Below are 19,873 nucleotides of genomic sequence, written 5' to 3'. Positions count from 1 at the left end.
TTTTTACTTTTCTTTTTCTTCTTCTTTTTTTTTTTTTTTTGATACCGGTGGCCGATTTGAGCCAGGAGGCACAGGTAAAGCAGGCTGGAGACACGTGCTCCTCCCAAGCTCATGGTGACCTCAGTGCCAGCCAAGCAGAGGGACAGGGAGAGCCCCAGGGACCACATCAATCCCAGAGCACTGGCCCTGAAGCCAGGAAAATAAACCCCAAGTCTACTCATGGGTGACTGAGAAAACACCTTTTACAGGTTTTTATTAACATTGCCTTTCAACAACAGTGGGGCAAAGAGCTGCATGTGCTGCACCAGTGCCTGAAGTGGCTGCAGCTCTGGGAGAAGATTTCTTAAAGGCTTAAAAGGCATTAATGCATTAAAAACATTTTTTAGGGTGCGCAGGCACCTGTTTTTCTGAGGCACCCAGGGCACACAGCACCCCCAGGGAACCAGGAGAGGGGTGAGGGGGAGGGCTGAGAGAAGGAGATCTCACTCCCAGGTCTGCAGCACAGTGAGCCCTGCAGTGCCCAGCCAATGCAGCTCCCCACCTGCACCCAGATGTAAGGTGCATCCTAAATGCTATTTCCTCGGATCTCTGGGAGAAGAGGGGCTGGAGGCATCGCTTTGGAAATCAGCGCCTTTCACCATCCCTCCATGGCCAAGCAGGGAATACAGGCAGCTGCCAGCCTGCAAAGCTGTTTTTTTTCCCTTCATATAACTTTTCCCTTCCAGCCCTGGGCTATGGCCAAACAAAACCCATCCGTCCCCCACCATGACAGGAAACGCTGTCACCTGCCTCAGCCCAGTGCCAGCTCCAGACCCTGCCAGCCTGGTTTGGGACAAGAGGAAACCTTCCATGTCATGCATGGGGGGTTTCCAGCTCTCTGACCTGTGCAACAAACTCAGAGAAGAAACCGTAAATAAAACAGGACCGATCAGCATTATTCTTTACTGATATTTACATTTTTTAAAGTCCAACAAAGGCACAGTGCAAACTATTCTGAGGGACACTGAAGACATGATGGCCTAAAACAGGGGTGTCAAACTCATTTTCACCAGGGGCCACATCAACCTCACGGTGGCCTTCAGAGGGCTGAATGTAATTTTAGGCCTGGATAAATGTAACTACTCCTACATATATACAGTCCTAAAATTACTTTTGGCCCTTCGAAGGCAACCGCGAGGCTGATGTGGCCCCTGGTGAAAATGAGTTTGACACCCCTGGTCTAAAAAGAGAAGAGCACAAGGCTGAAGGAAAGGTGGCCAAGTGACTTGACCAAGGTCACACAGGATGGCAGTGGCAGAGCCCAGGAGGCAGCTCCTGTGGCCCGAAGCCCCACTCTGGCTCACTGACCATGCACAGTCCTGTGGTGACATTTCATGTGATCAGCATAAGAACTTATGGCAACACAATGCTCCGCCCAGCGTGGGCTTCTGCTGACCCCATCACCCCTGTGCCTTCACACCCCCTTGGTTCATCTAGCGCATCTTATTTTTTCTGTGGTATGTCTCCCAGCACCTTTCACTGCTACTCAAAACTGTAGCTAGGAGAAGAAGAGGATTGAAGGTTACACACAAAAGCAGCGAGTCTAATTTTGGCTTCAGCACACCCCTACCCACACCACCCTTGGGCATCAGGAAGGGGTATGGAAACCAAGCCCTAGGTCCCCCCATTGCTGCCTGGCCTGGGCACTGCAGCGTTGGACTAACATGTGACAATATTTTGCTTGAGAACAGTCCCCTGGGGCAGCTCATAATCCAATATTTCTAACATAATTAGTAATATTAGGTAATTTGCAATAACCTAGTGTTAGCCTTGGTGCAGGCACGGACCAAGCCCATGGCTGCTGGGACAAGGAGGAATTTGCAGGGCTTCCAAGGCTCAAACCTGTACATCACAACTCGCTGGTGGCACCTCATTTCGGAAGCATTTGCTTTCATCTCCCTTTCTTAATTTTGAAATTATTCGATTTATATGCAATTTTCTGTCAAAATGATTCCTGTCGGTGCAGCAGCATTGCGAGCCTTGACTGACAGGCCAAGCGCTCTGGCTGGTCTCTCTGGATTGCCTCTCCGTACAAATAACCATTTAAAATGCACGCCTGACATTTGAGGAATTTGCCATCAGAAACAGGCATGGATGGCTGCTGTGGGAGGCAGACTATAAGGGATCAGTGGCCAAACTGGTATGATAAGCCTCAAAACAAACACTCAAATTTCAGCATTTTGAAATTTCAATTTAATTTCTGCTCCCCGCCTTCCCCTGGAGAAGTTTTTTAATGATGTTCTCAGTGCAAAAATCAGACTAAAAATGCAGCAAGACCTGAGGACTAAGTGTGTTATGAACCTGTTTCCTGGGGAGGCTCAGGGGTCCCTCCAAATCTATAAAACCGTGTCTACATTGTACCTCAGCTGGCAGTCCCACGCCTGTCAGCATAACCCCATTGGTACCATCCCTGCTACTTCATTCTGGAAAACCACTGTTCACCTGAACAGCGGAAGTGCTTTTATTCTCTCTCTTTATTTTTTGTTTTCTATCACCTAACTGCTTCTGCTCACATTCTCACAGCTGTGCCTACAGCTTGAAACCGAGTTTACTCACTCACACGTGGGTTTCCCTGATTTTTGCTGATCCCAGTCCTTTGATCTGGTGACACCTCTGCAGGACAAGGGATGGTCCCCACTCCAAGAAACTCCCATGCGGTGTGGGCAGCAAAGGGAGACAGGGGAGAGCAGGGAGGGGGAACTGCACCCAGCTTACAGCCCAAATGCAAGCCTCTGCAACAGCCTCGTCTCATACCAGGGTCTTAGGCCAGATGACATACTATTTCCAGTAACAAAGACTTCCCAAGACTACTCCCTCTCACCTTGCTCTTAGGCAGGAGGAAAAGCTGTTTTGCCCCTGTTTGAAGGCATGGGGCAGCAGCAAGGGGGGTCCCCTGACCCTCAAAGTAGACCATAGAGATAGTTTTTCAATTTTCTGGTATCACTGAGCAGATCCAGCTTAGCCAGGGACAGGTATGTGGAAGTTGGAGAGCTGAGATCTTTTCCTGAGGGACAAGCAGCAGCAAGGCAGAGCGCAAGGAAATTGGGGGAGAGCAAAGGCCATGGGCACTATCTTTCTTATGAGGAAAGGATGAGAGAGCTGGGTCTGTTCAGCCTGGAGAAGAGAAGGCTGAGAAAGGATCTCATCAATGTTTATAAATGTCTCAAGGGTGGGTGTCAAGAGGATGGGACCAGACTCCTTTCAGCGATGCCCAATGACAGGATGAGGGGCAACCGGCACAGACTGAAGCAAAGGAGGTTCTATCTAAACATGAAGAGAAACTTCTTTACTTTGAGGGTGCCAGAGCACTGGAACCGGCTGCCCAGAGAGGCTGTGGAGTCTCCTTCTCTGGAGACATTCAGAACGTGCCTGGACACATTCCCGTGCGATCTGCTCTGGGTGAACCTGCTTTAGCAGGTGGATTGGATTAGATGATCTCCAGAGGTCCCTTCCAACCCCAGCCATCCTGTACCCAGAGCAGCACAGGGGCCTCTGTGCTCCCCGAAATGCTGTCACCATAGACATTAGCAGAAGCTTCTGGTAAAACCCTGCCTCCATTTCACAGAATGGCTCACCTTTTCCCTTCCTTGTCCTCATAAAGAAATACTTGTGGTAGAAGGATGGATATAGGCTGATTTATTTATTTATTTATTTTTTCTCCCGAGAAATATTTTTTCTTTCCCTTTCTGTCCCAGTGGATCTGCATTCATTTCTCCCTTGGGAGCTAAAGACAGGCGACAGAGAGGGGGCAGATTTCAGGAGCTGACAAGGAACAGGAAACTGTTCCACCTCTAAGTAAAGTTGAAGGGGTATTTTTTTCCCTGTTAGAAAAGTATGAAGCTCTGATGGGTTTGAGGAACTATGAATATGACTTTCCACATATGTCAAGATAATTATAAGCTTGAATGGATTTCTGAGACCCAAACCCTACCCAGATAAATCACTGCCTATCAACCATGGATTACAAATGAGCCTATCAGAAAGCCTTCAAATTTCTCTTCTCCCTTCCCTGCTATCTCTTACATATGTTGATAACGGGCCTCGACATTTAATAAGGAATGGGCTACAGAGGAGACATTGATACTTCAGCCTTCCTTTGCAGCAGCTGTGACAAAGATGGGAAATTAAGGCTATAGGGATCAAGCAGAATGGGGAGAGAACTGGGCTTCTGCTCAGCACTGTGGGTCTGGGGATGGTGCTGGGACCCAGAAGATGCTGAGAAATAAATGAGCAGCAAAATTGAGTTTTGCATCTGATTTCGGAGCAATACCCGTGCCCCACTTACACAGCCACTGTCTCCAAAATGCACAAGCCTTGATTCCCTAATGTAGACAAAATGCTGGATGTGGGTGATTTCTTTCAATGTGTTGTATGTGGGAACAGACTCTCATGTCTCAGGTTTTCCTCATTGTTCACATGGAAATAAGTGCACCCAGGTCACTTATGGAATGCACGGAATTTTCATAAATCAGCTGAAGAAGCTGCACGCCCCAAATCCAATAATTAAAGTAAATTAATGCTGCCAGGATGCTTTTGTCATCGTTTGTCTGACTCAAGACAAAAGGCAGGGGGGTTACATCCTGAAGAGAGAGAAATCCTTTATGAGCAGTGTTTAAGATGCCAGAGAAAACAGTAACATCTGCAGAAGAATCATATGTTCCCTGAGAGCGCGGGCTTTATGCCTCCCACAAATACCTATTGTATCCTCCTTACTATCATGACTCAAACACAAGTATATGGAGGAAGGGACAAAGAGTTATTAAGTCCTTCAGAGGTGATTACTCATTCCTCCAGCTTACGTTTTAGATAAATGCTAGAAATTCTGGATTGCTTGTCAGACCACAGCATTGTTTTTGCAAGACATGAACTGTGATGATTCAAAAGAGTTGGGGTTTTCTTCTCATTTTTTAATTTCTCAGGACTTTTTTTTTAAAGCTCTCCCATCTTCAGCCAGAAATAGTTCTTACCACCCATGTCCTGTGCCCAAGACATTTACTGCGTTATTAGAAAATGAACCATTTCCCAGCCTGCTCTCCCAAGTGCCACTCTGGGTTCCTTGACTCCCAGCAGCTGGTATAGCAGCTTGAACTTTAACACTGAGTTCCTACACGTATCTCACCCTAGACACCTCTGTCTTCTTCAGAGTCCATCCTTCCCAAGGCAGACTCCCCCTCTCTCAATAACAGCCTTATCTTTTCTTCCTCTCTCTTTCTCCTTGCTAGATACAAACCGCAGTGCTTGGATGAATCAGAAACACCGTTTTCTTGGACTGTCACCGTGTAAATCAAGGGATTCAGAGCTCTGTTATTTACTGTCCCACTAATCCTGCACCATCTGCAAACTCTGCTAGCAAATAAACACTGGCATGTGACTGTGTGTCCTTAACTTGGTCATTGTTTAAAAATACTGGATGTTGGATGAAGAACAATTCCACCCCACAGCATAAAAAGGCTTTAGCACTGATGTCTCATTTTGAGATCTGTTGTTGAGACAGTTTCTCATCTAATATGTAAAGCAGTCGCTCTAAATGATACCATTTTCAAAATCAAAATGGGACATGGTGCTGTTGCCTCAGAGATATCCGAAGTGCCCTGCCAGCACAGATGTCGTGGTCTTCTCAGGAAGGTGATGAGTTTGTCTGACCATGAAACCACATTAGCTGGTGATTGTTACGCTCTTCACTCCTTGCTCCTTCTTGACAAAGACTTTGTTTAGCCATCCACCCATACTACCACATGCATAAAAGGCGGCTTGGAAAAGCCACAGACAAGCCTGAGAAAACTCCACTGGAAACTGTGTGTAGCATCACAGGAAAAAAAAATCCTGAACAGTTGCAAAATTACTGCTCGAATTATTTGGGCTTAGAAGGGCTAAGCATTAGCGCTGGAATGCAGGTTTTCCTGCGCTATCCACAGCTCCATGCGTGGCTTGAAACTGCATCAGACAACTTTCAGAAAGCCCAAAAGGGAGCACGGATGGCGCCAGGCAGGAGCAGAGAGCTGTGATACCTGCGATTCCCGCCAGCACACTGCTGGTGCAGTTTGCAGGGGTGCTGCGTGTCCTGGCTCCCGCAGAGTGTGACCGTGGCTCTCTCCAAGACCTTCCCAGGAACAGAAAACTCTCTTCTTACCTGTGCAGGGGAACAGGCCAGGTGCTGCGGGCAGAACCTGCCCTCCCAGATTCACTGCGGATGCACCGGTGTCCCAAGCTTGGCAGGGCATCAAACTTGGACATGATTTCATTTCCCTCAGAGCATCCCAGCAAACCTCCATCTCTAATCTGTGTGACTGGACAGAAACAAGGAAAAAATGAACAGAAGCTGATGCATAGAACATTCCACCATCCCCCCCTACCCTCCCCCTCCGCCCCCAAAAAAAGAGAGATAAAACCCGAGAGAAGCAATCTGTTTCTTTTCCTGGAAGGAGTTATTGGCATATGCTTGAATTGGGTCCACAAAGACGCTGGGTTGGCTGTTTATGTACCTTTGCATTGGGGAAAGTCCTCTGTCACCATGACGGTAGGTCAGAAGAAAACGTATGCACTAACATATGGAGTACTCAGGCAGTATTTAATCCGAAAGCTTTGAATTGTGGCTGCTGAAAATAGGACTTGACCAACATATGGGCTCATGAATCTTTCCTGACAACCCTGCAGTTACAGAAGCAAGAAGTGAAGCCTCCTGGTTATAAATTGGTCATGAATAAATTTAGGTTGAAAATGAGAAAGTTTCTAATAATCAGAGGAATTAAGTTCTGGGAACTTTCAGACAGGAGATGGAGTGTGCCGGGAACTTCTGTTGCACCCCATAGGGCAGTGGGGGAGAGGAGAGGGGGAATCTTGAAGACTTGGAACACTCTTCTTGTCCACACACCCACAGGTTGCTTTGCATCATCTCCTAATGATACAAAGCAATAACCCTGAAGACGACCTCCTCACAGGCTTTGAGTAGAAACAATCCCCAAATGGTCAAACAGAAATGTCAGATTGTCAGGGGCTACCTTGCTCCAAGCTGTAGGTCCCCTTCCAAGGACCATAAGGACACCAAATTTCCTGGCTGAGCCATGACCCAGGGCTGTTGGCAGTGCCAGTGACCCTGGGTGCTCCCATCCTGTGGCACGGCATTGGGGCTTTCTTCTGCACACAGCCTGAAATTTGCTATAGGATGCTAGAAAGCATGTTGCACCAGGCAGCGTGCAGATGCTTTTAAGTCTCCCACTGGAATAACTGTCCTATGACACAATTGCCCACGTTGACATTTAATGGCAACTCTGACGATCCTTCAAATACTGAGTCATGGCACTCTGAATGAGGACATGTCGTAACTCATCTCCTTTCCATAGACTCCTCTGCAAAATTACAGTTTTTCACCTTCAGGCTCACAGCTGGCAAGCATGTCTGCCACGTGGCACGATGGGGCTGGCTGGTAGCTCCTGTTTAGTCCTCATAGTAGGAGACTGATTTAAAACACTAAACAGCAGTTTTCTACACAATAGTAGTGAATTTCTCGAATAGGTTACGACAATATTGTAGAGTGAGGTGGTGTGAGCAGATGCAAAAGATTGAGTAAATTCATGGACAGTAGGTCTAAAAGAGATACTGAGGAGAATGGGCAGGGTGTGCCCTCTAGCACCCCTAATCCTGCTATTGTAGATGCTGGGGAACTGCAAGAGGAGGGGCTAAACTCACATCCTCTCCCTGCACTGGCAGTGTCAGAGACCCAGGCTGGAGTCATATGGGCCACTGTTGTGCCCCAGCAGAGCTCCGCTGATGCTCCCATCTGGGGCTGCCAGTGAAGTCTAGTGCCATTCAGTGCCAATGGGAAAGTTCAGTGCAGCCACAACCAAGTGGTCATTCCTACCTGCCAACTGGTTTATGCACAGCTTTGCCTTCTGAAGAGCAACCCAAAACCACGCGGTGAGCAGGGGCAACCAGGGAGAGCGAAGGGAACCATTGTGCCATAACAGGGATCACGCGCCGCTTCTCGTGAAGCTGGAGAAGCACATCAACCCCCACATCTCCTGGTTTCTATCCCTTGTGCCCTGACACCTGCCTCAAGCAGAACTGTAGCACTGCCAGCAGAGGCCAGGCACGTCCACTGCATGAACACCTTTCCTTCCAAGGTCACATTCAGGTGGCTGGGAGTTGAGGAATTCTGCTCACATCTGGGATGAGGACCTGCACGCGTTGCCAACAGTAGCAGCTTGCAAGCCTCCCCCTGGACCTTGAAAAATGCTTCAAGCAACCAGAGCAAAAACGATGCCACTTTCAGCTAGTCAGACTTCATTTACTTCATTATGCCATAAATGCTCCAATTTTTTTCCATTATCCACAGAGACTTGCAGGATGAGCTAAGACTCACTTGTGCAATGCGAATGAGGCAAGCAGTAGAAATAAAAGATCAACAACAACAACAAAAAAATCCCTTCAAAGTTACTTGGGGGCTCCAGGGAGGAAGAGAAGGAAGAAGGAAAAAGCCCGCTAGCCTATTTCCTATCCTTTATTTAGATCACCTGCATATAGCATCTAATTGCAATAACACAGCTAGCAACAGCCCCTTCTTTTGTTTGACAGCTTTTGTAAATATGAGGTTCAAACAGTGGCTTTAAAAAGTCTTGTCTGCTGAGTTATTGTGAAAAATACTCAGATGTTGTGCCCTCCCACTGGGTGTCCTTAGGTAAAGCTCCAGCTGATCTCAAAGACAATATTCTTTCATGCTATTTAAATATGTACACTAGTACTTTTTTCAAAGCATCTATCATTTTCATCAAAGCAGAACTTCCTGATGAGATCCTGCCATATAACCTTTATCAGCTGCTCAGTGTCCCAAAACAACACCTGAGCTCCACCAGGAGCCCAAAGTGGACGTGAGGGAAGAGCCCAGCTCTACCACGAGCCACGATGAGCAGGTCAGGGCCTCTCCTCACTGTACGCAAGGAGCAATGCTCCCCAACAGTTACAGAACAAAATATCCTGAAAAACACCCTCATACTGGGACACCACTGGGGAAATGTTAAAAAGAACTTCCTCTGTAATAAGAACTTGGTCAATGCATCTTCTGAGGGAGGATGCGGCTCTGTGCTGGTGGCAGTGGTACAATTTCTAGGCTGCTGACCAGCACAAATCGCTGGCTGCAGGTGGAAAGACTTCTGTAATTCAGATGCACATAGTGGTCTCAAAGCTTTGGCAGGAGGAGGGAGAGTTTGCTGCAAAGACTTACCTTGGGGCCGCTCAGACTGGCTTCTGATCACTGAAAGCAAGATGAGGAAAAAATGACCAACTCTTCACTTCTTTAAAACAAGAATATGACACAGGGGTCAACTGCACAAGGTAAAGGTTGGGCCAGATTCCCACGTAAGGACACTGTGAACTGGAGGTTGCACAGAATCCAAGAATGAAGCCTGTTAGGAGTTCAGGGGAAAAGTGAGGGTGTGGGTAAATCACCAGCATCTGCAGGGCCACTGCCTCTGTCACGACAGGGACAAGGACTGCAGTACTTCAGCACTAGGGATGCAGTGCTTGAACAGGTAAAAAGCACATCTTTCTGCTTCAGAGAAGGAAATCCCAGTTTAAACTCAAAAGTGCCAGAGTGCGACAACAGTATATGCCGCTTAAAGCTCAAAACAGCATTAAAAAGGATTTTAAAAAAAAAGAAAAAAAAACAAAACAAAAACCAAAACAAGCAAAAAACTAAAAACAAAACGACATAAATTATTCAAAGGAAGAACTAAAAGCTGAAGACCTGAAATTAGTAGAGCCCAAACCACACAGCCATCCCTGTAATTTGCTCCCATTACCACCGATAATGCCGTGAATAGAAATCAGCACCTTTTCATCTCGATGAAAGGCAGGCACGTGGAGTTTTCAGAGACACTTCATCAACGTGGGCAGGGGGAAAGGAGAGAAACATATAGGGCTGGAAATATTTAACAGGCACCACTAGTGAAGGGAGACAAAATAAACAGAGGGAATACAGCTGTGAACCAGACCAAACTTGCCACAAGTCCATGCTCAGCACCAGCAGCGCAGTAGTTGTTCAGAACAGACAGTACTATCTATTAATAGACAGGTAACTATAAGACAATGAAAACATCATTGCCTTCACGAGCCTTGAATGAAGGACAGTTTGAATAGTAGTCTTTGAAAACCAGAAAGATCAGTAAATCCAGATATTCCTCTTCCAGGTATCTCAAAAAAAAATTGAACCCCATTCAGATGCCAAACACAGGATGTTTGGACAAGAACCAAGAGCACTTAAATTATTATTATTATTTTATTTTTTTAAGAAATATGCACCACCAGCAAATCACTCAGCCCGGAGCTGCAGCTGGTTCACAGTAACACCGGATTTTACAGCTTTTAGCTACAGATTATGGTTAAAGGTCCAATCCTCCTGCTATAAGTGCTCATGTCTCCCAGATTTTGCAGCAGAGATAAGGGCTGGCATTGAAAACTATTGGTATCAGTTTAGTAAGTGTGGCAACATCTGCTGATCTCAGGAGTAAACTGGATAGGGTGCATTTCCATCTCTGTCCCCAGCATGTTCTGCATTAAATAAACTGGGAAAATAAACACTGGACCTTCACTTTAAGCTTTTTCTAAGCAGCAGATCCTATTTCTTCACACTGATCTCCACAAAGTAAATTAAAGAAGGATATTCTGAGCAAAGTACATCTTGGCCTACTATAAAGGCCAAATGAAGAACTGGATAAGCATGTCCATTGTTCTAAAATGCTTGAGGCAGCACAGTTGCCTCGTTTGGGGAAGCCTGAGGAACAACCTTGTGAAGAGCTCATCTGCCATCATGTGGTAACCATCAGGAACAAAACTCTACTGCTGTTTTCTGTATCCCAGATGCTGCTCACATGGAACATGCTGCCAGAAAGTCACAGCACAGGTGCTAAAGACCGATATATTCCGTTATTGCTCATTCCCTTTCCTCCAAACTGTGAAAAAAGGTACTTTCATGGTAATTGATGGCAGATGTGGTAATACAGAACCAAGTTTCCTTCTAAGGCATGTGATACTCTCACCATGAAGTGTTTCAGATACCTCATCAGCTGCTGAGCGGTATTGGTGGGAGTTAAAAACGCTGGACAAATTGTTGCAGTCACAAGCCAAGGCTGTTCTTTGGAAGCAAGTCCCCTTAAAAATGAGGAAATAATGTAGAAAAGGCATTTGGGAAGCTCATTATGATTGAAGACACATCTATTCTCTCTATAGGCACTTTTACCAATTTTGCCCCAGTTCTATGTAACTGAGCAGAATAATAATACAAAAAGCAAACCAAACCCACTAAGGAACAACTTTTTCACCTTCAGGGACCTCCAGGTTGATACACCTTTCAAGTTACAAGTTTCAGAGTAGGTGCATTTAATCACTTTAAAATCAAGACCTCCAGATGCTTGAGCATGAGTTTTAATCCCAATTTGCAAAATTGCTGCTATTTTTTTTCCTTATTATATCAATTGTGTGCTTGAACTCAATTTCTAAAGGCATATAAAAAGCTCAAGACAACTGTATTAAGTGTTTTGAGCATGCAGATGCCCAGTTCTGGCTGAAATACTCAATGCTGGCCATGTAACTACTTAAAAACACATCTTTGTCAAAGCACGTGCTTATCAGTCTATTTATTTCAGTCTATATTTGACAATTTATTTAAAGGTCTTACAACCTTCACTTTTTTAAAATATGTTCTCCCTCCTGTTTTGACTGTAAAAATAATTTGCTTTTCAACTACAAAAGATCTCAGACTTCCACGATTTCTTCATTCAATATAAATATATGTGCTGCCAACAATCTACACAGGAAAAGATGGCTGCTGACATTCAGAGATCTGTAAACATTACTTAATTGGGCACTTCAGTGTTTCAGATGGATTCATTTTTAGGTCATGTCCCCTTTTACTTAATGGCTTTGATTGAACAGTGAGAATTATTTGCCACGTAGTTTAAGGAGCCGCAATTAGGCTCAGGTCTTGACATAAACTCTTAACTTTAAACATCCTGGAAAGTGAGCATGCTTAAACACAAGTCACCAACTTCCACCTTGTTAATACATCACTGATTACTGTAACTGTACTTACAGGACACCTGCTAGGCATCAGAAGTATGGAAGCACTCCAGGTCACTACTTGAAGACTATTGGGAGTTTTTTAGAAAATATGGAGTAATTTAAAGCATTTGAACAGCAACTTGTCAGTCTTTCAAACACTGACATACTTACATTCTAACCAGAACACATACTTTCAGTTTATGCCTTAATTCATCCAGGAAAGCTCAAGTCATTGATTATTTCTCATCTTTTGCATCCAAGACCGTTCAAGTGATTTTGTTCATTCCCAACCATTTAAACAGACTAAAACTGTCAGGACCTGACCTACTTAAAGTAACTGGGGTATGGAGCACTGAGCATCATTTCTATGGTCAGCTTCACAGAACTTGACAAAAAAACATTTCTGTACATTCCAGGGCAACACTAGGACCATTAATAAATGAGACAGACAACAATTCATGGTCAGATGTAAAAGTGAACTTATGATTACAATTTAAATCAGATGTTTAACCATTTGTTCATTTTAAAGAATCAGAACATGGACACAGTGTCATACATAACTAGAAGTTAATTTTATTTCTGCGCTTTCTGTGCCTTCTGCACCTTCTCTGACTTCTGTGCCTTTGCTGGCTTTGCTGGCTTCTCCGGCTTCTCAGACTTCTCTGGCTTCTTGCCTTTTTTAGAAGCCAGCCTCTGGAGCTTCTTCATTTCATGCTTGATCATCCTGTTTCTCTGTAAAAATGAAAAACATTTACTACTCATCAGAATGAAAACAGCAGCAGCTCATAAATATGCCTTAAGTTCAATTCTAAGCTTTCAGAGTCTACCTTTTTTGATAACCACCCTTTGCTAACAAATTACATTTATATTATATAATCAAAAGATTTACCACGTATCACATTTAAAATGTCAAATTCCACCCAGAACTGTTCTGATCTACCAAGTGGACAACATCATTCTGGCTGGTAACTTGGACACCCCAGTATTTCATGTGTAATGACTTTAATTAAAAGATGAAATATATCAAAGAATCAAAAATATCTGATTTCATCAGCAGGTAATTCCTTTCCCAGATACAACTTGGAGGACTGACACACAGATTGTGTACACTGAAGATTGATCAACTCCTGAAGAGAAAGTGGTAGCCAAAGCAGCACGAAAAATTCAAGGCATTCACATACTTTCTGTCACTCTATCGCCCAAGCCAACTATGAAAGTAAGGCCACTAACATCAGTACGTGGCTCTAAAGTGAAAGCTATAAGCATTAAGCCCATAAAGAAGCGACACTCAAACACTTACCATTTTCTTTGCTTTCATAACCTTGTAGCGATCAAAGTCAGTCATTTTGGCTTTCTGTTTGAAAAGAATAACTAATGAAGCTCAAATATATACATATTCAAATAGTAAAACTCAGTATTTCAAAGCATTCCACAAATAACTCTGATCACTTCCAAATCAGGTTTAGCCACACACCTGGAAGTACTTCACTATGTAAGGCCTTTGCTGGAAAGTGATGGTGCAGGAAAAAAGGCAGTTGTAGAAATGACTTCACAAAACTACCTTTACTGTTAAAATACAAGAAGTTAAAGCTGATATGTAGCAACTTTTAAAAATCTATGCCTTGTCTATCTTTAATCTTAGCCTGCAATTGAAAATACCTAGTTTATTAGATTGCACCTGATTTTAATAAGCAGAAGAATGGGTTTTACTCATTCAGTGAAAAATGGTACCTTTTCTCGGGCTTCGATCTTCTTCGCCCATCTTGTTCCTGCCCATTTTTCATTTATATTTTCCTTCTCCCAGGCACGTCGCACAAACTTCTGACGGGCACTGCATTAGAAGAGTCACGTAATTACATCTAGTCTTTATTAAAATTGGTTCCCTTTGATGCTGGCCCATCAAATTTTATAGAAGGGAAAATCACCCTTCTATGGTACTTCAGATACTTACTTTAAGTCAATGCCACATGTATCTCTGTGGCCTAATCAACGTTTTGTTGTCTAAATGTTTTGCTAGGACTGAACAGATGAGCGACTCCAAAAAGCATCCACAGGCCGACAACTCACCTGTGAGGGAACTTGAGGACAAAGTCAGTCAGCTGCATGCACTTGAAGGGCATAGCCTGCCTTCTGACACCACTGCAGGGGCCATCAACTAGTGCCTGAGAAAGGACAACAAATGTGGGGGTTTTGTAGCAGTTTTCCCTTCATACTCCATTTAGACAGCAGCTTTCTAACAATGTATGAACAATATCTTGGCAACAATGGTCCAAAATTGAATTAAATGTTATGCAGACAAAACCCAAGATTGTTAAGTCTTGCACACACAACCCAAGCTTTACAGGAAGAATTTTAAAAGCCCACCTTTGTCTTTGGAAAAGAACCTCAAACTTTACTAAATTTACTTCTAAAAAAGAGCTAACATGTCATACTTTTTTTTTTTTTTCCAGAACATTAAGCTCAGAGTCCCTAGCCCAAACATTTGCTTTGAACATACATTAGTACCATTCCATTCGTAAGTTTTAGACTTCAACTGACATCACTTGTGCACTTCTAGGAAACACAGCAGAGAGAGGAAAAGTATTGAAACAGATGAAGAAACTTAACAGCAGAGTCAATTATACTGTTAAGCAGCATTCTTTATTTTATCAGCACTGGGAGCACTGGGGATTATCCTCCATAAGTGCTCCAAAGACTGGATGCTCTTGCGCTGCTCATATTCACGTAATTATTACATATGCATTACAATTTTTTGAAAATTTTGACATAGATCTATACTAAGAAATAATTTATTATGTTAGTTATAATTGTTCAGTTTCTTACTTACATCTATTAATTACTAGTTAAACATAAATTAAGCACTCTGCTTCTAAACCACATATTACTCAATCTTCTGTCTCTTGTCATGCAGAAGGATCTAAAACTTGAAAAATATCCTGTCGTTTTGCAGGTGGTCAGGAAGCATCATCTCAATTGGTTAATGATAGGCATGTCTTTCATAACTTAATAACAGTATACATTTAATAGCTTCTCTTCAGTACCACTTGTTAGTGAAAAAAACTTGCTACTGAAATTTTCAAATACAACAGCTGTTAAATCTCATCAATTTTGTCAGTTGCTTATTTCCTTGAAAATTCTATTCACAGAAAAATTACTTTAAAAAATTGATAAGCTCCATCTTGCTGCATGTTTCTGTTAAGATGTAAAGAACACAAAGGTACAGCACTCTTCACTTACCCTGTTTTGGTCAATAACATCCACGATGGCCACCAGCTTGCCGGCGTGTGGCCCGAAGGAAATGAAGGCAACTCTGCCAATCTCGACGAAGCGTTTGAACACCTGGGAGCGGTACGAATTGTCAGGGATTAGGCAAAGACACCCGTAAAGCCACTGCTAGACTCAAGGCTCTCACAGCCCTGGAGCAGGTTCCCAATCTCCCCGTCTGCACCAAGTCCCCTCGCCTGAACGAAAGGCCCACGGTAACTCCCGCAGCTACTTGTTCCCGGCCACGCGTGGAGGCCGCGGGCTGGCGGAGGAAGAGGCGCCGGGGAGCCGCGCTGAGCCCCGCAGGCCGCAAAGCGCCAGGAGCGGTCCCGCCGCCTCCAGGAGTGTCCCCCGACAACGGCCCTGCCCGACCCCGCGCCCGCCCCACGCGGGGCCCGCTCCCAGCCCGGCACGGGCGAGACGGCCGTGGCCTCCCCCCACGCCGCCCGGCTCCCCCCCGCCGCCACGGCCGGGCCGGGCACGGCCACACAGCCGCGGGAAGGGACGAACAGGACGCGGGAAGGCCCCCGGGGCGCTAGGCCGCGGAAGCCCCGGCCGCCCGCCCGCACGTACCATGATGGCCGCCCGCGAGCAGAAAGGGAGGGGCGGTCCCCCCGCCGCCCGGAAACCGCCTCCGGGCCGCCACTGCGCATGCGCAGGGGCGGCGCCCTCGCGCCGCCTAGAGGAGTGCGCCTGCGCAGCTTACCGCCCGAGCGGCGGCAGCTCGGTGCTAGTGCGCGTGCGCGCCAAGGGAGCCGCGTGGTGGCGGTGGGCGTGCCTCTCCAGGCGCGTGCGTGTTGGGAAGAGGAGCGCGGTGCGCGCGCATGCGTGATGCCGGGCTGGTTCGGTGCCCTGAGCTCGTCCCGCTGTCCCGGATGGGGGAGTTGCGGTTCACCCCGAGCTCGGCGTGAGGGTCAGGACAGCCTGGGTGCCCCGGCCCGGCGGCGGATTTGGTTGTAGCTCCCCTGAGAGAGCGATCCGGTGCGAGAACAGCGGAGAGGACGGCAGAGCCACGGGCCGAGCAGTTCAGCACTGCACTGAGCTCTTGACCCACCGGTGCCATAACTTGTCTGCCAGGGTGAAAATACTCGCATTGGGCAAATAATAAAAAATAAGAAGTATACTTGGCTTAGCTTTTCACAATTTTATTTTAATCCTCATAAGCAGGCAGTACAGAGCACAAAAAGATAAATCACCCATACTTGGTACGTTCCCCAGTGCTGCTCTACTACACTGGCTCTCCCAGAGACCAGTTCTAGCTGACTGCACAACCCGCACCTCTAAACTGTTTCTGTCTGGCACCTGGGGGAGGACAGAGCTGCGGTCACAGAAGCCATTGCCATCCCCATCACCTCCCCTCCACAGGCAACTGCTGCAGCAAGCGCAGCCCAGCTGGCTGCGTGTCCCAGCTGTGTTAAGTCCTGTACCATGGAAAGGCAGCCACGGTGCCAGCCTGAGAGAAGCTGTAAGGGAGGGAGGTGGAGGTGCCTGGCTGGGAGCTCAGGAGTTCCTGCTTTCCCAGCTGAAACTGCCAGATGGGTATCCTGGTGATAATAGAAGTGAGATTATATACATAGGGAATAGAGGGGACTACTTAAACAGCAAAACAGGAGGTGGTTTACAGAGGTAAATCATTCTTTGATCAGATACTGGCTCTATCCAAGGACATCTGGAAGCCTGAACGATTTTTGAACACATTTACTTGTTCTTTAGCTGCCAAGTCTAAGAAGACTAACTTCCAAGCGTGTTCCATTTGTGCAAAACCACGTCTGAATGGCTTTGCCATTCGCAAACATGGAAAGCAAATGTTCCGGAATACCATTTTCCACAGAAATGTGGCAACGTTTTAATACTCTCATCCAACTGTCTTCTTTTTAACTGCAGTTCCAGATACATCACATAGTAAGAGCTTTTATCGCACGACAATCTCTGTAACGTCCATGCATTCTGAAGTAAGTTTTATGATTTCTCAGTTGTAACTTGGGTGCCACAGAGTGCTCCATCATCTTGTAATATATTCTTGGCCTTATTTTAAGTCCTGCTACTCTCGTAAGACTCACAGGACATAGTATTATACCAATAAAGAAGGGACAAAGCCCTCACTGCTGATCCTCTTGGAAACAAGTAACTACTTTTTCTTTTTTATCTCCATTTAAAAAGATATTTAGTTCCTTTCAAAACATCTTTCAGCCTGTGAAAAACAAAAGAAAACAAAACCCCAACCCCACAAGCAAACCTGAAAGTAAAAAGGTGATAATAGAAACAAAATACAAATATTGAAAATATTAATGGGTAAAAATACTGGCCACTGTTGTCCTGCCTCACAACCTAATCAATACGGGGAATAGATGAAGTTGGGATAGAAAACACATTATGTGCCTATCAGAATTCATAATCCACTTAAATTTTGAGCATATGCATCAACAAGTAGTTCTCTTGCATGCAACACACCTGTGTGGAAACCGTGACTCGGGCAGCCTCACAGGCTTTGGCTTGTTCGCAGAGACAGAATATGGGAATCTGCCTTTTAGTTTTCACTTCCTCACTCTGAAAAGCTCTGTGCATGAAACGAGTAACCATCATTCCAGAGACAAAAGATGCAAGCAAGGGAAACTACACACAGAGGGAAGCAATCCTGATAAGATGGAGAAGCAGGAATGTATTAAAGTGATTTGGGATCCTGGTGGACAGCAGGATGACCATGAGCCAGCACTGTGCCCTTGTGGCCAAGAGGGCCAATGGCATCCTGGGGTGTATTAGAAGTGGGGTGGTTAGTAGGTCGAGAGAGGTTCTCCTTCCTCTCTACTCTGCCCTGGTGAGACCACACCTGGAATATTCTGCCCAGTTCTGGGCCCCTCAGTTCCAGAAGGACAGGGAACTGCTGGAGAGAGTCCAGTGTAGGGCAACCAAGATGATTAAGGGAGTGGAGCATCTCCCTTATGAGGAAAGGCTGAGGGAGCTGGGTCTCTTTAGTTTGGAGGAGACTGAGGGGTGACCTCATTCATGTTTACAAATATACAAAGGGTGAGTGTCACGAGGATGGAGCCAGGCTCTTCTCGGTGACAAACAATGGTAGGACAATGGGTAATGGGTTTAAGCTGGAACATAAGAGGTTCCACTTAAACTTGAGAAGAAACTTCTTCTCAGTGAGGGTAACAGAGCACTGGAACAGGCTGCCCAGGGAGGTTGTGGAGTCTCCTACTCTGGAGACATTCAAAACCCACCTGGACACATTCCTGTGTAGCCTCATCTAGGCGTTCCTGCTCCAGCAGGGGGATTAGACTAGATGATCTTCCGAGGTCCCTTCCAATCCCTAACATTCTGTGATTGGCAGCAGCTATTAGTTGGGCATTAGGGGAAATACGGAGCTCCATGTAGGTACTGAATCTGGGTGAAAGGACATGGTAGAAAGTGAGGAGGAAAGTGAAGCAGAGATGCTCTCTTCTCCTCTTGCAGATCCTGAGTACAACAATCCCTTCTTTCTGCTAGCTCTGAAGCCCTTCAGATGTATTCCCCTTGCAGCTTCACAGATCACCTTACAGCAATACTAAAAGGAATTAACAGAAACTGTAAAAAAGGAAGAGATGGCAGATGATGTGGCAGGAGGGTTTTTCAAAGGCTATTTTAGAGGCCATCTGAAAAAGACAAAAGCTATACAAAAGACAGGCAGGTAAAAGGGGCACTGACCATGAAGAACTGGAGGAGTGGGTAAAATTGGAGTCCTATGATTTAAGGGAAGGACAGGTTTGGTGAAGAATGTCTGGGCTTTCAAGGAAGTCAGCTCTTCGGAGCATGAAGGCACCAGGACTTCCAGGAAAGCTCTGGAGCTAATGCGTTTGACAGAAGCATCTGCTAGGCACATCCCAGCACTGGTGAGGGAACACTGAGGCCAGGACAGCAGAAAGTTTGATCAAGGCACTACAGCCGTGACTGCAGCTCCAGCAATGTGCTCCCAAACCCACCACAGAAAGGGTGTTCTGCTGACCTGCAGACTGGCTCCTGTTCCTCTTGGCCTTGAATGAAGGGCTGAACATATTAATGCTTCAGAAGATCCCAGATGTGAGACTATACAGACAGTTGAATTAATATGTACATGACAACTCAGTACTGACTGTGACTGAGATCAACAACATGTGAGGAATACAGGTCAGTGTTTCAGTATGAGAACCTACAAAAAGTATTTCTGTGAAAGTTAAGAGAAAAGGACACTGAAAACCCTAGTGGCTCCTGGAGGTAACTTTGAGACATTTAAATTTAGGTTCAGTTACTGAAGTGTGGAAGATTTTTGTCCCACTTTCAAAGTAAATCTCACCTGCCACAGCAAAGGCACTCTGAGGTCTCCACAGTACCAAAAGATATAGCTCAGTTTTAAGACTGGTTTGAAAGTCCGGAGAGGTGTTGGCAGTTTATTATACATTTATGTGGGGCGGATCAATCTGTTTGGAACAGCAATAAAAACAATTCTATCCCAGCTGTTCCTTTCAGTTCTTGTCATTACCCGGTGTTTGCTCCACTTTCA

At 45.5% G+C, this 19,873-nt stretch overlaps 1 protein-coding gene across 1 annotated transcript; it reads right to left on the bottom strand.

Moving 5' to 3' along the window:
* Positions 1–12,640: 12,640 nt before the first annotated feature.
* Positions 12,641–16,055, bottom strand: RPL14 (ribosomal protein L14). Its single transcript, XM_082045170.1, has 6 exons — positions 15,928–16,055; positions 15,328–15,429; positions 14,158–14,252; positions 13,822–13,921; positions 13,391–13,444; positions 12,641–12,822 (listed from the first exon to the last, which is right to left on the bottom strand). The coding sequence occupies exons 1-6, from the start codon at positions 15,928–15,930 to the stop codon at positions 12,664–12,666; spliced, it is 513 nt and encodes a 170-aa protein (XP_081901296.1). The 5' UTR covers positions 15,931–16,055; the 3' UTR covers positions 12,641–12,663.
* Between the last annotated feature and the right edge of the window lie 3,818 nt (positions 16,056–19,873).

Source organism: Streptopelia decaocto (assembly GCF_964273445.1).
Source record: "Streptopelia decaocto genome assembly, chromosome: 2".
Taxonomy (NCBI): Eukaryota; Metazoa; Chordata; class Aves; order Columbiformes; family Columbidae; genus Streptopelia; species Streptopelia decaocto.
This window is presented reverse-complemented; position numbering and strand designations above follow the sequence as displayed.